We start from the raw sequence: 16,817 nt of genomic DNA on the forward strand, positions 1-16,817 counted from the left end.
TGTAGGCCTACAGTTCAACATTCATGTTTAACTGAATAAACAGTAAACAAAAGTGCATCTTATTGAACATTATTTATTTTCATTACCAATTATCTTAGTAGAATGCATTTTGGAAACAGGAGATGAGCCCCTGGTCTGATGCGCCACCTGGCTTGAGAAACCCATTCTCAAAGACTTGTTATTTGGGTAGCCTACGTATTCTGAATGCAATAAATGCAATTCAGAATTCAAACCAAATCAAATAAAATCAGGACTTTATTTGTAACAAACACTTTCGTATAGTGAAATTGAACCCCCCCCCTCTCTTTTTAGATCTTTCAACATTTTCTTCCATCTCTTTCTCTCTTCTTCTCGTCTCTCTTCATCTTCTCGTTTTCTTCTCTCCCACTCCTTTTTTCTCTTTCTCTCCAGCTCCTCATAATGTCTCTTTGTCTCTTGTCCTCATATTCTCTCTCTTTTTCTTTCTTTTCTCTTCTCTGTTTCTGTTTCTTTCTCCTTCAAATCTCTTTCTCATTTTCTCCAGTTCTTCTTGTTTTTCTCTCAGTTGTTCCTCGTGTTTCTCTTTTCTTTTTCTTTCTTCTTCCTCTCGTTCTCTCAACCTTCGTCTTTTCTCATCCTCCCATTCTCTCTGCTGTCGTTTAATTTCATCTTGAATCTCTTTTCTGTCATTTTCAGCTTCTTTTATTCTTTTTTCCCATCTCTGTCTTTCCTCCTCTTCTTCTTCATTTCTTCTTTTCTTCTCCAAATCCCTCTTTTTTGTTTCCTCCTCTTGTCTCATCTTTAATTCGTCTATAATACGCTCTTGTTCATTTCTCATCTTGTCTTGGTCTTGTCTGTATTTCTCTTCTCTCTTTCTGTCTTCTTCTCTTTCTTTCTGCTGTTGTTCATACTGTGATCTCTGATTGTCAATCTCTCTCATCATTTCTTCTATTCTCTGATCATATTCAGCTCTTTGCTGTTTTTCCTCTTCTAATCGTTTCTGGTTTTCAATCTCTCGTTTCTTTTGATCTGTTTTCTCCTTCTCTTCAAACTCTTTTTTGAGTTTTTCCTCTTTTTCTTTCAGTTGATTCTCCATTTTATTTCTCTCCTCTTCTGCTCTTTGTTTTTCTTCCTCGAGTTTCTTCATCATGTCCTTCATCTCCATCTCATATTTGTCTTGTAACTCTTCTTTCTGTTTCTGAATCTCTTTTTCTCTCTCTTTCTGTATTTCCTCCATCTTCTTCTTAATAGACATCTCTGCCTCCTCAAACATGCTGTTAGTGAAGTATCCTCCCTGATTATTACTCTTCACCTCTTCTATCATCTTTAACAGCTTCATCACTTGAGTTTTGTCTTGTTTTTCTCTGTTATTGAAAGCCAGGAATCTGTTTCCACAATCGCTAATCAGTTTCTTCAGTTCTGCATTGCGTCCTTTTTTCACGTAATCCTCTATAGGCTGACCTTTAAGATCGTCTCCTCTGGTGAACAGAACGATGCTGAACTGAGCAGCTTCTGGACCAAAGATCTTCTTGATCAGATCAATAGTGTCTGTCTCCTCTTTGGTGAATCTTCCCAAACTCAACACAATGATAAACACATGAGGTCCAGGAGCTGACAATGAAACACACCTTACTATTTCTTCCACCACTTGATCATTTGTCAGTGTTGTGTCGAAGAGTCCTGGAGTATCAACAACAGCTACTGATCGACCATCAACTTCTCCAACTCCTTTCTCACAGACAGTCGTCACTGAATCCATGCTTACTTGACTCAGAAACTCTTCTCTTCCCAGAATAGTGTTTCCTGTTGCGCTCTTTCCATTTCCTGTCCTTCCAATCAGCACAATCCTGAGACACTGCAGATCTTCTGTACAATCACCTAAAAATCACACATCCATTATTATCATAAAGATCTATTTCTGCTATTTCCCACTTCATATCTTTAAAAAAGAAATAAAATACCTTCAATAAACGATATTACTGAACTCATTGGCATGGTTACATTATTTTGAATGCCCATAAAACATCATAACCATTTATTTAAAATGCAAACCAATGACTGTAATATGGGTTGGGCGCTTGATCTTGACTTTTTCTTAGTCTGTTTCAAGCTGAAATTCCTAGGCATTTTTTTCTATACAAATTTTTGTTGTTGGGCTTTTTAATTTGTTAAGAAACTAGCTAAATAAACTAAACTAGCCATTTATATGAGCAGGAAAATAAGCTTAAAAGAGTGGTGGTTATGATTTTACATTTGGTGAAATCGGGTGTTGATTGAAATGGGGAATTGTTTTACTAAGATTTAGTTTTTACATATTGAATTTAGAAATGAATTTTCTGTAATTCTTATGATTTCGCAGACATGCAAAGCATAAATAAAGCAGCGTCCAGTACCAGTGTCACAGTAATTGTCCTCACCACAGGGGGATTCATTCCTGCAAACATGTCTGTTAATCTGATAATACACTTTGTCTTCAACTATTTGAGAAATATAGTGAGATTACAGCTGGCCTCTTTGTGTTCCTTCTTGACTTGATTTCAGATTTGTTCTCACGCTCTGATTCATTGCTGAATAATCAATCTGAACACACTCTTCTCTTTTGTCTATTCATAAATTACCATTGATGCACAGGGGTTAGCTAAAATAGAGTTGGTTTGTTAAGCAGATTTAATTTTCAATCTGCTTTAGTTACAGACTGTGATGCTACTCAAGTCTTAAAATTAAACATGTTTAAAAATTTCAAATGAACGAAGTATTATGCAATTGATTGAACAGTCAAGGGAGTCGCGTACCGGATGTGCTGCACATATGACAGTTAATGTGTGTGTGTGCATGCACGTGTCACAGGTATTGGTGATTTTGCTGTGGAGGCCTTGTGGGTCCTTTATTTCTTGCTGTCATGACTCCTGCACCCTAGATTCAGTTTTTTTGAGGTTTATTCATAAACTAATTTCGAGAGGATCACGTGCTTATGATTTACTTTGCTAATCACTATCTTCCAATCATATGCACCCTAAGCTACTATAAATAACCACAGTTTCCAGCTCATTTTATCTTCGTTTGGAAGACCGCTCAACCTCCAATTGCGCTTCAAAGGACAAATTCTAACCGTTCATCAGTGAACATCAACTTACACCTGCATATTCATCAACAAATCCATCATCATCATTATTATCATTATCATCATCATCTGCTGCCGCAACTGCTGCTCTTTACAATCAACTACAACGACCCACATCTTCAAAAAATTAAGTCACCATGAACAACTAAAACAATAACGAACAAGCCAACAACCAGCCGGATGTTTTCGACTCTCCCCGCTTCGCCAGGCTCCCAACCCGAGCCCTAGGCCGCCATAAGAGGCCGACGCATGACTCGCTCCACCGCTACCAGACTCCACCATAACTTATCACCAGCTCAATCCACTTCAAGACAACAAAATTCCTCACCTACCTCTTCGTACATCTCTGCCACCTCCTCCGCCCTTTCTCCAAGAAGAATCACCATCACAGCAATCAGGAACAAGCTTGCCGTCCTCGGAATCCAGGCACCCAGAAACCTCAAAAAAACGGAACTCCTCAAACTCTATAAAAATGCGACATCGGACTCCCTTCCTTCTGCAAGCCCTCCTGCAAGACCAGTTGCTCAGGAAAACACTACACGTTTCACTACATATCCGCAAACCTCTCGATCACAACCAGGAAAGAAGAAATCAAAACAAAAACACACAGCCAGCCACGCCCACACAAGACCGCAACACCAGGGAACCCAGCCTTCGCCGATGACGTCACTCACTCTCCCTCAACAGGACTCCATGCAAGACAACTCAGCCTCTCTCCCTCTCCCTCAAACCTTCTATACACCCTTTTCTTGCCCTCCGCCCCCTCCAGCTCTCTTATTAGCCCTCATCCCATCTACCTCCAATGCTCATTTTAAACCTGTCATTTCTGCTCCTCCTGCCCCCCCAAATCAGTCTTCATCTTTTCCTTCCCACCCCTTTGCCTCTGCCCCCCCAACCCGCCTTTTTCACCTCGAAATTCCACCAGCTAATATTCCTCCTTTTTTTCTTCACTTCCCACTGCTCACACTAGCTCTGACCCCGCCTACCCTTTTTTCCTTTCCTACACCAGTTTCCTCTGCACGCCCCAATTCAACTTGTCATCTGCCATGCCCCTCCCTCCGCCGAACAATGCTCTAGCCATGGAACCTCCACCTATCTCCAACTCCGCTTGCAACCTAATCCTCTCAGGTGCTGATATTGACCTTATTTCACTCCTTTCACCCATAGCACATCCCGTGGCAGAACGCCGGGTTGATTGTTCCGAATTTTCAGTTTCCCTCAAATCTTCAGCCAATAATCAGTCCCGCATTCTAACATTAGCCGAATTTTCCATAGCCTTTGCAAGATTTACTGACATAATTTGTTCAGTATTTCTTACACTTCCACACTTACCATAAGTTATTTTCTGCCAAATGTGCCTTACGTGTTACCCAGTGGAATCAGTGTCCCTATTGGGGGGCTTTGTACACCGAGCTTTACAACCGGGTATTTTTGGGATGCCGCAATCTAACCTGTGCGGTCTGATCACCCCTCCCTCTGATGCAGCTCAACCTTCTACTAAATCCACCAGCTATGTTCCTCGCCCCCCCCAGCCACAATGTTCCTCCTCTTCTGTCTGCTTCTCTTAACCCCCCCCCCCCCCCCCCTCCTCGCAGCGACATCTGCCAAAACTTCAACCTTGGTAGATGTCAAAGGATGCCCTGCAGATACCTCCACCTGTGCTCCTACTGTGGCGGCGCCCACGTCAAGATAATCTGCCAAATTCTAAGAGCCAACAAAAAAACATCTAAAAATTACTTGTCGACTCCTGTGAATATTTCTAACCTTGCACTGAAATTAAGTTCTCACCCTGACACTAACTTCTCTGATTTTCTCATTTCGCCTTAAAGTTGACCTTTAGTCCCCGCACAATTCCCCTTTTCCTAGCTTTAACAGCACTATCCCATTGGACGAATATTAGCTTAACTACCACGACATCAATCAAGCAATCTCCTTAATAAAGATAGCTGGTCGTAACGCCTGGTTAGCCAAAACAGACATTTCATCTGCCTTTAAAATCATGCCAATCCACCCAGATTTCTGGCACCTTTTTGGCAGTCAATGGCACAATCAATTCTATTTTGCAGTCCAACTAACTGTCGGTCGCAAAAGCAGCCCAAAAATATTTGACATGATGTCAGAAGCTTTATGATGGATTCTGTCTAATAATTACGGAATCCCATACCTCATTCACCTTTTAGACGATTTCCTTATTATTTCTCCCCCATCATCCCCTCCAGCCAAACACCTAGTGATCACTCAACAGGTTTTTCGCTGATCTTGGATTTCCTCTCAAAGAAAAGAAAAAACTTCTGGACCCAGTACTTCAATTGAATTTCTGGGCATTAATCTAGACTCACATAAATTTCAAATTCCAAACTCCAGGAGAAAATCGACCGAATAATTTCTCTGTCCCAAATTTTCCTTGAAAACAGACGTGCACAAAACGAAAACTCCTATTTAATCTCGGCCATCTAAATTTCGCCATGCGCATCATTCCACAAGGCCATCCCTTTATTTCCCACCTCCTCCAATTATCCACCACAGTTCATGGTTTAGAAGAAACGCTCTGGTTACTAAAGTAACCGGGGAACGGAAATGCTATTAGTGGATTTTAATTATAATCCACTGAATGGGAGATTTTGTTTCAGAAAGCCAATTGTCTGAAAGAGTATATAACGGGCCAATGAAATGCCAATGAATTGGCAGCATAAGCTTGCGCACCTGGAACTTATTGCCAATTATCTCCGCATATAAGCACAGGTGGAGCAAGCACACGCTATTCTTTTAAGCTGAAGAGACTGAACTAACAGCTAAGGAACAGTCATTATGGTGATGCTAAATAGCATTTCCGTTCCCCTCCTCGGGAACGGGGGTTATTTTAGTAACCAGAGCGTTTCCTTCGGATAGGAAACGCCAATGCTATTAGTGGATTTTAATTATAATCCACTAAATGGGAGAAAGTATGGAAAAAGCCATAATGACTGCACCTTACCTACGCCTCTGATGAGAGGATAGCCAAGCAAGCGTGAGTGCTCCTGCATCAAGAGAGGCGTGGTCCTCCAACGTGGTCCCTGGCCCTTACTTATCTCACTTCAACAAAAGTTTTACGGATTTAGATATTTTTTTTGGGAAGTTGCAAGCGTCTAGATAATTCTAGGGAAAATACGACATACATTGGGAAACCATGCAGTCCCGATAGGGAAGATGCTGCGGAGGCCATCTGCTACCCAATGGGGAGAGATGATTTATAAAAATACATATGGAACAGCCCTGAGACATATGGAACAGCCCTGGGGAGTACGCACATAATAAGATGGTTAACAGAGAGGGAAGACACGAGTCCGCCCATGAGGGGGGACTGCACCGTGGCTGAATAAGCATATGGGATCGCCTAGTGGGGATCACGCAAAGCGGGCACCTATACCCAAATCGCGGGCTGACCAGCGGGCAGATCTTCAATGTAGTGGGCCAGCAAGTGACTCCTCCGCTGAGTCAGTGCTGGGGGCCTCAAAGAAATCTGCAGGGCTCACCTGACGGGGAACTTACTGACAGAAAAAAAGGCGCATGTATCTCCGTGTTAGGGAGAATGGTGCAGCAAGCGTGTTTCAACACCTTCACCGAGTTTTTTCCTCAATCACCAAGAGTTACCTAATACCCTTGAGGAAACCAGCTCCACTCGCAGATTGTAACCTTGCAAATGTATTAGGTGTCGCCCAGCCCGCAGCTTTACAGATGTCTGTTTGACAGGTGCTGCGTGCATGCGCCCAAGAGGATGCGAAGCTCCGAGTCGAGTGTGCACGCTCTCTCGGTGGACACGGCTCACCTTGGCTTTGATAAGCGAGAGAGATGGCATGCACTAATCAGTGGGCCAACTCTGTTTCAATACGGCACTTCCCTGCTGCCGACAGCCATAACAGACGAAGAGGTGCTCAGATGATCTAAGCTCTGAGTGTGGTCCAGATAAATACGCAAGCGCGGACTGGACAAGTAAGGCTGGGTCTGCCTCCTCCAGGGGCAGCGCTTGCAGGCTCACTACCTGGTATTAAAACGGAGTGGTAGGAATCTTGGCACATATCCCGGGCGGGGTGTCAGGAACGTGAGAGTAAGCCAGCCCGAATTACAAGCACGAGTCACTAACCAAAAATGCCTCCAGGTCCCTGACCCTCTAATGGATATCAACGCGACCAGCAGAGCTGTCTTCAGGGACAGAAATCTTAAGGATACTGAGTCGAGGATCGAAGGGATCTGACGTAGGCTCGTGAGAACGAGGACGAGATCCTAAGAGGGCATGAGAGGGGGGCGGGGTGGATTAATTCACCTAGCGCCTCTGAGGAACCGGATGATGAGGTTATGCGTTCCCATGGTGCTGCCAGCCACCGCGTCATGAGAGCAGAGATGGCAGCCACGTAACCTTGAGTGTGGATGGCGACAGCCTGCTCTCCAGCTTCTCTTGGCGTAAGAAAGCACAACGCTGATCTGGTAAATTTCGGGGGTCTTCTCAGCGAGAGATGCACCATTCAGTGAATAGACTCCACTTCAGGGCATAGGCGTGCTCGAAGAGGGGGCTCTAGCCCGAGTGATGGTATTAACCACAGCAATCAGTAGGTTACTTAAATCTTCCCCGCATCTACGGACCACCCGTGGAGGTTCCAAAGATCGGGCGAGGGTGCCAGATGGTGCCTGTCCCTGAGAGAGTAAGTGCTCTCTCAAAAGGATCTGCCAGGGGAGGGCCATCGCGAGGTGGGAGAGCTCAGACATCCAGGTCCGGTTGGGCCAGAGGGGCACAACCAGCAACCTGTTCCTCGTCCTCCCTGACCTTGCACAGAAACTGCGCGAGCAGGCTCACTGGGGAAACGCATATTTGCGCATGCCCCGAGGCCAGCTGAGAGCCAGTGCATCCGTGCCAAGAAAGCCCTTGGTCAGGGAAAAGAAGAACTGGCAATGAGCGTTCTCGGGGGAAGCAACAGATCGATCTGGGCTTCCCCGAAACGCACCATATCAGCTGAACAGCTCGGGGTGGAGTCTCCATTCTCCAGGACGTAAGGCTGCCATAAGAGCGCATCGGCTGCACGGTTGAGCTTGCCTGAAATGTGAATGGCGCGCAGCAATTTCAGCCGCAGATGACTCCAGAGGAGCAGACGGCGGGCAAGCTGAGACATGTGGCGAGAGCGAATACCCCCAATGCGGTTGATATACGCCACCCATGTCGTTCTGTCCCTCCTGACCAGCACGTGTTGCTGCTCCAGCACCGGAAAAAAATGGTGGAGAGCGAGGAACACTGCCAACAGCTCCAGACAATATGCCAATGCAACTGGGTTCCTTTCCACAGGCCCGCAGCTGCATGCCCGCAACGCACAGCCCCCTAGCCAGTGCTGGAAGCATCTGTTGAAACAACAACATGACTGGACGCCTGTCCTAGAGGCACTCCGGCCTGTAGGAACGAGGGGTCGTTCCAAGGGCTGAGGGCGTGGTGACACAGCAGTAAAAAGTGCCGTTGGAAATGGGGCCCCGCCCTCCAGCGGGGAAAGAGCAAGTTCCCTCTTCTCCAGATGACCTGTCCCAGGGACGCTTCACAGTCCGTTACCAGACTTAGCGGTGCTTTAGGCAGGGGGGCTGCTTGCTTCCGAGGTGCTCGTCACGCTCGCTTCACCAGAGGCGTGTGCGTGGGCGGTGCAGCTCTCGCAGGTGGGCACCTTCGATGAGGAGCAGGAGATATGGATGGTACGGCGGGCGGAGCGGGCTTACAACCCGCCGATAAAAGACACTACCCATCACCTCAGACTGCTCTCTCACCGGTGAGGTCGTATTGAGGTGCTGTTTTTCCATATGTCAATGTTTATGAATAGATTACACCAAAAAGGACAAGAGTAATCTTGAAAAACTCTACATCAGTTAAAAGCTACATCCCCTAAGCAGCCATTGCAGCTAGTTGTTTTTCAGTGGAAAGCTTATAAAGAATGTATTTGCTAAATTTGTTTAAAGTTTTGCAGAAAACGCCTATTAAATTAAATTAAATTAAAATTCTTCTACGAGAGTGATTATAGCGCCTCCCGATGGTGAATGCGGTTATACTCATGGCAGATATTATTTGATAATTCGGTCATTTACTTCAATGATTTGGCAACCGTCCAACATCATCAGGGAAACGGTTTGAATTTCCGCTTAGTAAAAAAACATTAGTGTCATTTGGGCCATTTGGGACATTTGGGCCGACACTACATACATATACTATCCTGTTGGGTGGGTAAGTGCATAAGTACATAGTGCATGAGTGCATATTGTATAGTGTGCCATTTGAGACGCAGCTTCAGTCACTGCTCCGTCAGAAGCTACTTCCTTCTTCCCAGAAGGTTGACTGATAGAGAAACGAACCAATGGCTGCAAGAATTTTGATCCTATTGCTCAGCTGCAATGTTATTGCAGTGTTAGTGGCTCAGAGAGCTGTCAATCATCACTCGATCGCACCTGCCCTCTACAGCACAGCTGCTACAGTTCAGGGCAGGCTAACGACAGAGAGCGGCTTGTTTGCAAAAAGAAAACTGAAAGTGCATCGTAAAAAGTTGTAATCTGCTGAAGAGAGTTTTAAAAGATTGTTTGAAACGAAGAGGACACTATTTCTGAGGAGAGCTGATAGTTTTAATTTTTCTAACAGTGAGAATTTACTCTCATTGCCTTGTTGTTTACATCTCAGTTCTCTGTGTTTAGCCTGCTTGTGCCTATAAGTGTGAATGTCTCTCCGGTAATCTTTCAGTAATGGTTGTTATTATCATACAGTATGTTTTGTCATTCATCTGAATGGCTGCTATAAGCTAAGCTATCTGTAAAAATTAAAATATTAATAAATGGGCATCAGAGTAAATTGTGTTTGCTGCTCAAGAGGGGAAACAATTGTTTTCAATAGAATCCTAATTCAGTTTTTTTTTGTCATGTAGCTGAAATGTACTACTTGTGCTCAAATAAATCATTCATACTATACATTTCTGCTCATTATTTTACAATTTAAAAAATAGTGAAACCTTCAGTAGGTGTGGTCATCAGACTTCTCCACAAACAAGGAGAGGGGAAAACACAAGACATTGTCTCAGAAAAATAATTCCAAAAATTAAATTTTGCATGATATTGGCATCAAATTCAAAATATATACTCAGGAGATGTGTAGCTTTTGATCTATTGCTTTTCTGTGTTGCTCCAGAACAAATTTCACATATTCGTTTATGAAATAATAAAATGTTTAGTATGGTGATTTTTTTTTTTTTACATTACTTAAGCATCTATAACTTTTTTCATTTTGAGCATTATAAACTCTAGATGATGGATATCAAAGCCGTGATTGTCTTCTTTCCAAAGATACATAAACTGTGAATGTAGACCAAATCATTCAGCAACTGTAAATGTTTTAATGATGATTTTTGAGAAAGTGCCTTTGACGGTAAGGGAGAGAAGGACATCGACATAGCCTCAGAAAACATTTTACAGTAATCTCATTTTGCATGCTATCTTCATCAAATTTAAAATGTAAACATATGAAATACTTGGCTTTCAAGTCATATTTTGTCTAGGACATTACGTTAATGTTGTCCTGTGTTTCTATATGGAAAACTAAAATTAAACCAATACAATTTTATTTCCTCATGACTTCATAATGTTTAACTTTTTATATTTTTTAACATACAACTTCTCATTTTACCACAGTAAAGCTCAAATTGTCTTCTTTCCAATGATACATATTATGTGTTTGTAGCTTACTGGAGTCAGGAACTGTTAAAATTTTTAATTGTTAAAACTTAGGTAGGAGTAAATCCCCAAAATTGAGGGCTGGTTAAACAGACAGCTTGTTATAGGCTGTCTGGACTGTATAGCTGGGTCAGGCACGATGGGTAGAAAACGGGGCGGGTCAGGCAGCGGGACAACAAATGCTTAATATATGCGGGAGCGGTTGGGTTTGGGCTAAAACCTGGCGGGTGCGGGCGGGAACAGGATTCAAAATTTAGTCCCGCGCAGATCTCTACTTCAAACCACTTTCTTCTCCTTTTTAGACCCAACCACAAAGCTCTAACCCTCGCAGGGGTATCTTTGAGCTCCAACTCCTGCAGGATTTACCCAGAATCATCTCTTCTACACTCTACTTCCAATCACCTCTTCTCTACTGTTTAGACATCACCCCAAGCTCTGACCCCCGCAGGGGTCTTTTCGAGCTCCAACTCCTGCAGGAGTTACCCGAATCCTCTCTTCTACACTCTACTCTATTTACCTCTCTTCTCCCCTCTAGACGGGAGGCCTTTTTTTCCATCTTACTACATTATGTCCAGCCCCCTTATAGCTCCAGTCTCTTTACCCTTTGTAACCCCACCTATTTTATATCTCCTGCTTAAACCTATCTTTCCTTCCACATTATATCCAGCAGCCGGATATAGCTCTATTCTCCTTGCTTTTTTTTTTTTTTCATAAATACGCGGCTGCTGTCCTGAGCGATTAATTACTGCAACTTGGGGAGTTCTGAGGTCCACTGAGCTCAGGCTCCCCTCTCTGCCAACGGGAGGAAGCCCCGGGCTCGAGGATCCCTTGAGATCGGGGCTCTCTCCCGGGACAGCATGCCAAACAAGCTTTTATAAATCATCAGCTAAATGTGAACTCTTGAAGTGAAATATATTCATAAACTAATTTCGAGAGGATTACGTGCTTATGATTTATCACGGCCGGTCCCATATTTGGCTATATTTACTATCTTCCAATCATATGAGCCCTAAGCTACTATAGGGCCCCTCCTCCCCTATTCTCCTCCTTTACCTCTGATTGGGCGGCATGGCGGCCCAGTGGTTAGCACTGTGAGCCCCACAGCAAGAACACTGCCGGCCCTGGTCCCTTAGGGCTGGTGGGTGTTTCTGTGAGGAGTTTGTATGTTCACCCCGTGTCTGTGTGGGTTTTCCCCGGGTTCTCCAGTTTCCTCCCACCATCCAAAGAAATTCAACATGTATAACAATTAAGCATTTATCTAACCCCTCTGTTCCCTTAGCTACCACAGTCAGGGAGTTCTGAGATCCACCGAGCTCAGGCTCCCCTCTCGCTCTGCCAACGGGAGGAATCTTATAAATCATCAGCTAAGTGTGAACTATTGAATTAGTATTTAAGTCACGTTTGTGACTTTAAAAATTCACCAAATTATTTTTAGAGTGAAGTTGGACTTATTGCCAGCAATGTGAACCAAACTCCTGCTCTGGTCACACAAAGACCAGACGGCCATTAACAGTGTCTCTTTTGTTTGTTTACAAAAAAATATATAAATATGGAAGAAAAGGATACAATGGATACAATTTTAATTTGATAAAGATGATAAATGGGAAAGAAATCCAAAGGACTGGTGCCAAAAAAAATGCTACTTGCTACTTTTCTAACTTGTCATTTATTACATTTACATGGACATCAGTAATCAAATTATTTGCCTTAATCTAATTAAGACAATAATAAGATTAAGGCGTTTACATGAGTTGCTTTTTGAATGTTCATTTCATGTACCCATTTTACATGTTATAGCACACAATTTGATTAACGTCATTGAGTCACATTTCCTCCGGAGTTTCATGTAATTTCAGGTGTTTCATTTTAAATTTGTCCACATTAACTGCAGTTTGGCACTTTCACTTTCAATCAGGAACATTTCTTGCATGCCCCACGTGACAAACAAGATATTGTTTGTGAGTATGAACTGCTGGAGGAGTGATATATTAATGGAAGTTCAAACCACATGCTGAATAGAAGAAAATAAAACTCAGCATTTCACGATGCAAGTGTCTGTGGTCTTCACTGACAGGGTAGATGCAAAGAATAATCAAACACAGTCGTGTGTGTGTGTGTGTGTGTGTGTGTGTGTGTGTTTGTGTGTGTGTGTGGACTATCCTGTCTCAAAACACGGTGAAAAGTCCTGCATGACGGTATTAGTTTGATTAAGGTGTTTACATGTCTGTACTGCACTTCAATAATGCGACTAAGATCGGCATACTCTATATGTCTTTCTTCCAGTTCTCTTTAGTTTAATTATCACCTTAATTGGATTAAATTAATCAAAACTCTCTGTTTACATGGTTAACTCTTAATCAGAGTATTGTCTTAATCGTATTAAAATTTAATTATTGGTGTCCATGTAAACTTACTTACTGAGGCTTTAGGCTTCTTTTTATTAAAGGCATTAGTTTACACTTTCAAGTACTTTTTTTTTTTTACCAAGGAAAAATCATAATTGACTTTGGCAATTTGTTAGATTACTATGATCAGCTAACCAGGCAAATTACAAAAAAGTGTCTACAACTGCAAATCTTAGCACTTCTAAAAACGTACTTCAAGTGTTTTGATGTAATAGTGGGCAAATTAATCACAAATTCTAACATGTTCTCTTCTCCTGCATTAAAGTGGCATCCTGAAATTAACTAAACTCTGAATTTGACAGGAGAATGAGTCTGTGCAACTTCAGTGCTGACATTTACTGACCAACTCAAAGATTCATTGATGGATTGTGGAAATCTAGCTCTCATTCTACATGACCAGACTTGCAAGAGAAATATTGCTATATACTGATGAAGATGCAGAAACTTTAACACACTCACCTTCTGACTGACCCTTCTCTTGAAGCTCTTTGATTATATTCTTCAGTCTCTTCAGTTCTTCTTGATATTTCTCCTCTACTTCACGTCTGCCTCTGTTTTTCTGAGCTTTCACAAACATCTGAGTCGAATATGTTTTAGTCTTTGTCTTCTCTATATACTCCAGCAGTTCTGGGATCTGTCTTGAGCTTGCAGGTTCTTTTAGACCCATGACACAGTAAAGACCTCCACAATGACTGATCAACTTTTGACATTCTGGGGTGGATTTTATGAAGTCCCTCACTGGACTTTTAATTGTGCCATCACTGATAAATATCACTATGAGATGCTGCTTGGTGTCAAATATATTCAAAACCTTCTCAACTTCCAGTTTGTCTTCATCAGTCAGTGGTCCAACAGGAATAATGAGGAGGAAAGCATGAACTCCAGGATCAGACAGAGAGACACAGTTCAGAGTCTGATTCATCACTTCATCTTCTGAGAGACGAGTGAGAGCTGGAAGATTCACAAGACTGGTCTGATAACTATGAACCTTCTCCTCTTTCTTAAAAAAATCTTCACTGCTTGATCTCTGGTGTGAAATAGTAATTGGTTTTCCTCGTAAAAGTTTGGATGCTGAGACCTTAAGTGATCCATCACTTCCACACAGCACCAGATTCAGCTTCTGTTTTTCAGAATTATTTTCTAGGACTTAAAAACACAAGACATTAAACTTACTAAACATACACACACAGAGACAAAGCAAAATACTCATTGTCAATAGTTTAATCTACTTACAGTTGGTGTGAATCCACTCGTGTATATCAACTGTAAATAAAAAAAAAATATTAAGTTTTACAGTGCATAAATGCTGCAGCAAGTTAATTGTGTGGCACTTATTTCAAGAGTTTATCCACATTCAGATGTCCATGTAATAAAGGAGGAATTTATCAAAAATTTCAATAACTAATATCCAAAAACAGAGTTACTACCGTTGGCATTTGTTTGGCAGTATGGTGCTGATTGGTTTAAACTGCTAAAATGTCATTTAAATGTAGCTTCTACAGATTCTATTGATCGCAGCAGAGTTTTAATGAAAGTCCTTAACGTAAAAAGCCATTTTCTTAGAGGGGTGGTCCACTACAATATCATATGTTAAACTGTAGTTGATGTGTAATGCAGCTATTTGAACATAAACAACATCTCTGAATGTAAGACACTCAAAGTTCAATGCAAAGGGAGACATTGGCTTTTACAGAGTTAGCTTAGCAAAGCCTACAGCAAACAAAGTTTGGGGACTACAAAAATACATCCGGGCTAATGAGATCACAAGCACTTCAGGTTATGAACATTCACCATGAGCACACACCCTGTGCAAGGGGCGTGACCAGAGGTACTGTAATGTTACAGCAGAGAAAGCTAAAATGGACAGCTTACAGTTTAATTTAATTATGTTCCAGAGAATTATATAAAAAGTGCCAACAGCTGGGCTGAAGACAGACCATATTCCGGAGTGGGCGGGTTAATGGCTGTATGAAAAACGGGCTTTAATTTAAAAACATGAAATATGGGATGTATTCTCCTGTACACGGGAGGAAGTTTATGATGGACTGCCACTGGATTAATAATTTTTGTGACAATGAACAGGCCAATAAATTTGGGAGCAAGCCTATTACAGACGAAATGGAGAGGAATATTCTTAGGTGAAAGCTACACTTTCTGACTGACTACGAAAACGAGAGGCTTAGACCGGTGGCGATCGGCTTTTGCCTTGGTGCGTGCACCCACTTGGAGAAGGGTCTGTCTGACCCTGTTCCAAGTGCGTCAGCACCTCTGGACAAAGGCGTGGGCAGAGGGGAGCTCGACTTCGAATTCCAGACTAGAAAAAAATAGGTGGCTGGTAACCTAGACTACACTCAAACGGAGACAGGTTCGTAGCCGACACTGGTAATGAGTTATGCGCATACTTAACCCATGAGAGCTTCTGAATCCAGGAGAAGGGATTCTAGGATACCAGACATCGTAACATACATTCAAGATCCTGGTGGCTCTTTCAGTTTGTCCGTTACTCTGAGGATGAAAACCAGAAGAAAGACTAACAGTGGCCTCCAATAAACGACAGAATTCTCTCCAAAATTTAGAGATAAACTGAGGTCCACTGTTAGAAACCACGACCGATAGGAGCCCATGTAAGTGAACCAATGTGATCAACGTGATCAAAGACAGCATCCGCTGTCTCTCTGGCTGAACCAATCCACCACGGCGATTGGAAATCTTAGAAACCGAACAAACAGAACAAGCAAAAACATCCTCCCATACTCCCATATATCACAAGCCATAGCTGGCCACCAGAATCGTTGTTTAACCAGAAATAAAGTACAACTCACCCCCGGATGACAAGCCACTTTAGAAGAGTGTCCCCAACGAATGACGTCTGACCGCATCTGCTCTGGCACATACAAGCAGTTCGGTGGGCACCCGGCTGGGGGCGTTACACCATCCAAGGCAGTGCAAAACTTACTCGATCTCCCATGTTACAGCTAAAATACAAATATTCTGTGGAACAATGGGCTCTAGGGACGATTTACGGTCGGAAAAATAAAAAAAGACAGAATAATGCGTCAGGTTTGATATTCTTGGTCGATAAGAAATGGTAAAATCGAAACGTCCGAAAAATAATGCCCACCGAGCCTGCCCAGAACTTAAATGTTTGGCGGATTTAATGTATTCGAGATTCTTGTGATGAATCCAAACGATAAAGAACCCCAGAATCCCCCAACCAATGATGCCACTCTTCCAGTGCGAGCTTAACTGCCAGCAGCTCCCTGTTACCAATGTCATAATTACATTCAGCGGCGGGTAAACAGTAAGGGTGTCACGAGCCTCCAAATCCTCGATTCGATTACATTTTCGATTCTAAAGGCACGATTCGATTCCATTTTCGATTATGAATAATTAATTAATTAATGACCAATTCATTATTTGTAGCCTACCGTTTAAACTACCTGACCTGCATGGTCTTTGTTTTACCCGTAAACAAATCATACAGTAAATGAATAAAGGCAATATACACACATAATTACCACCTGTCAATCACTTTTTTCTGCGGGACTCGTGAATAGGCAGTGATCTGTGTCGTTATAATGGCGTCGGTAAAAAAG

General features: G+C 42.6%; 1 protein-coding gene across 1 annotated transcript; it reads right to left on the reverse strand.

Annotated features, from left to right (window-relative positions):
- Positions 1-341: 341 nt before the first annotated feature.
- LOC110438806 (uncharacterized) lies at positions 342-14,478 on the reverse strand. The gene is made up of 3 exons (XM_068217990.2): positions 14,455-14,478; positions 13,681-14,367; positions 342-1,857 (listed from the first exon to the last, which is right to left on the reverse strand). The coding sequence occupies exons 2-3, from the start codon at positions 14,141-14,143 to the stop codon at positions 416-418; spliced, it is 1,905 nt and encodes a 634-aa protein (XP_068074091.2). The 5' UTR covers positions 14,144-14,367; positions 14,455-14,478; the 3' UTR covers positions 342-415.
- Positions 14,479-16,817: the final 2,339 nt, after the last annotated feature.

Source organism: Danio rerio, chromosome 3 (assembly GCF_049306965.1).
Source record: "Danio rerio strain Tuebingen ecotype United States chromosome 3, GRCz12tu, whole genome shotgun sequence".
Lineage (NCBI taxonomy): Eukaryota > Metazoa > Chordata > Actinopteri > Cypriniformes > Danionidae > Danio > Danio rerio.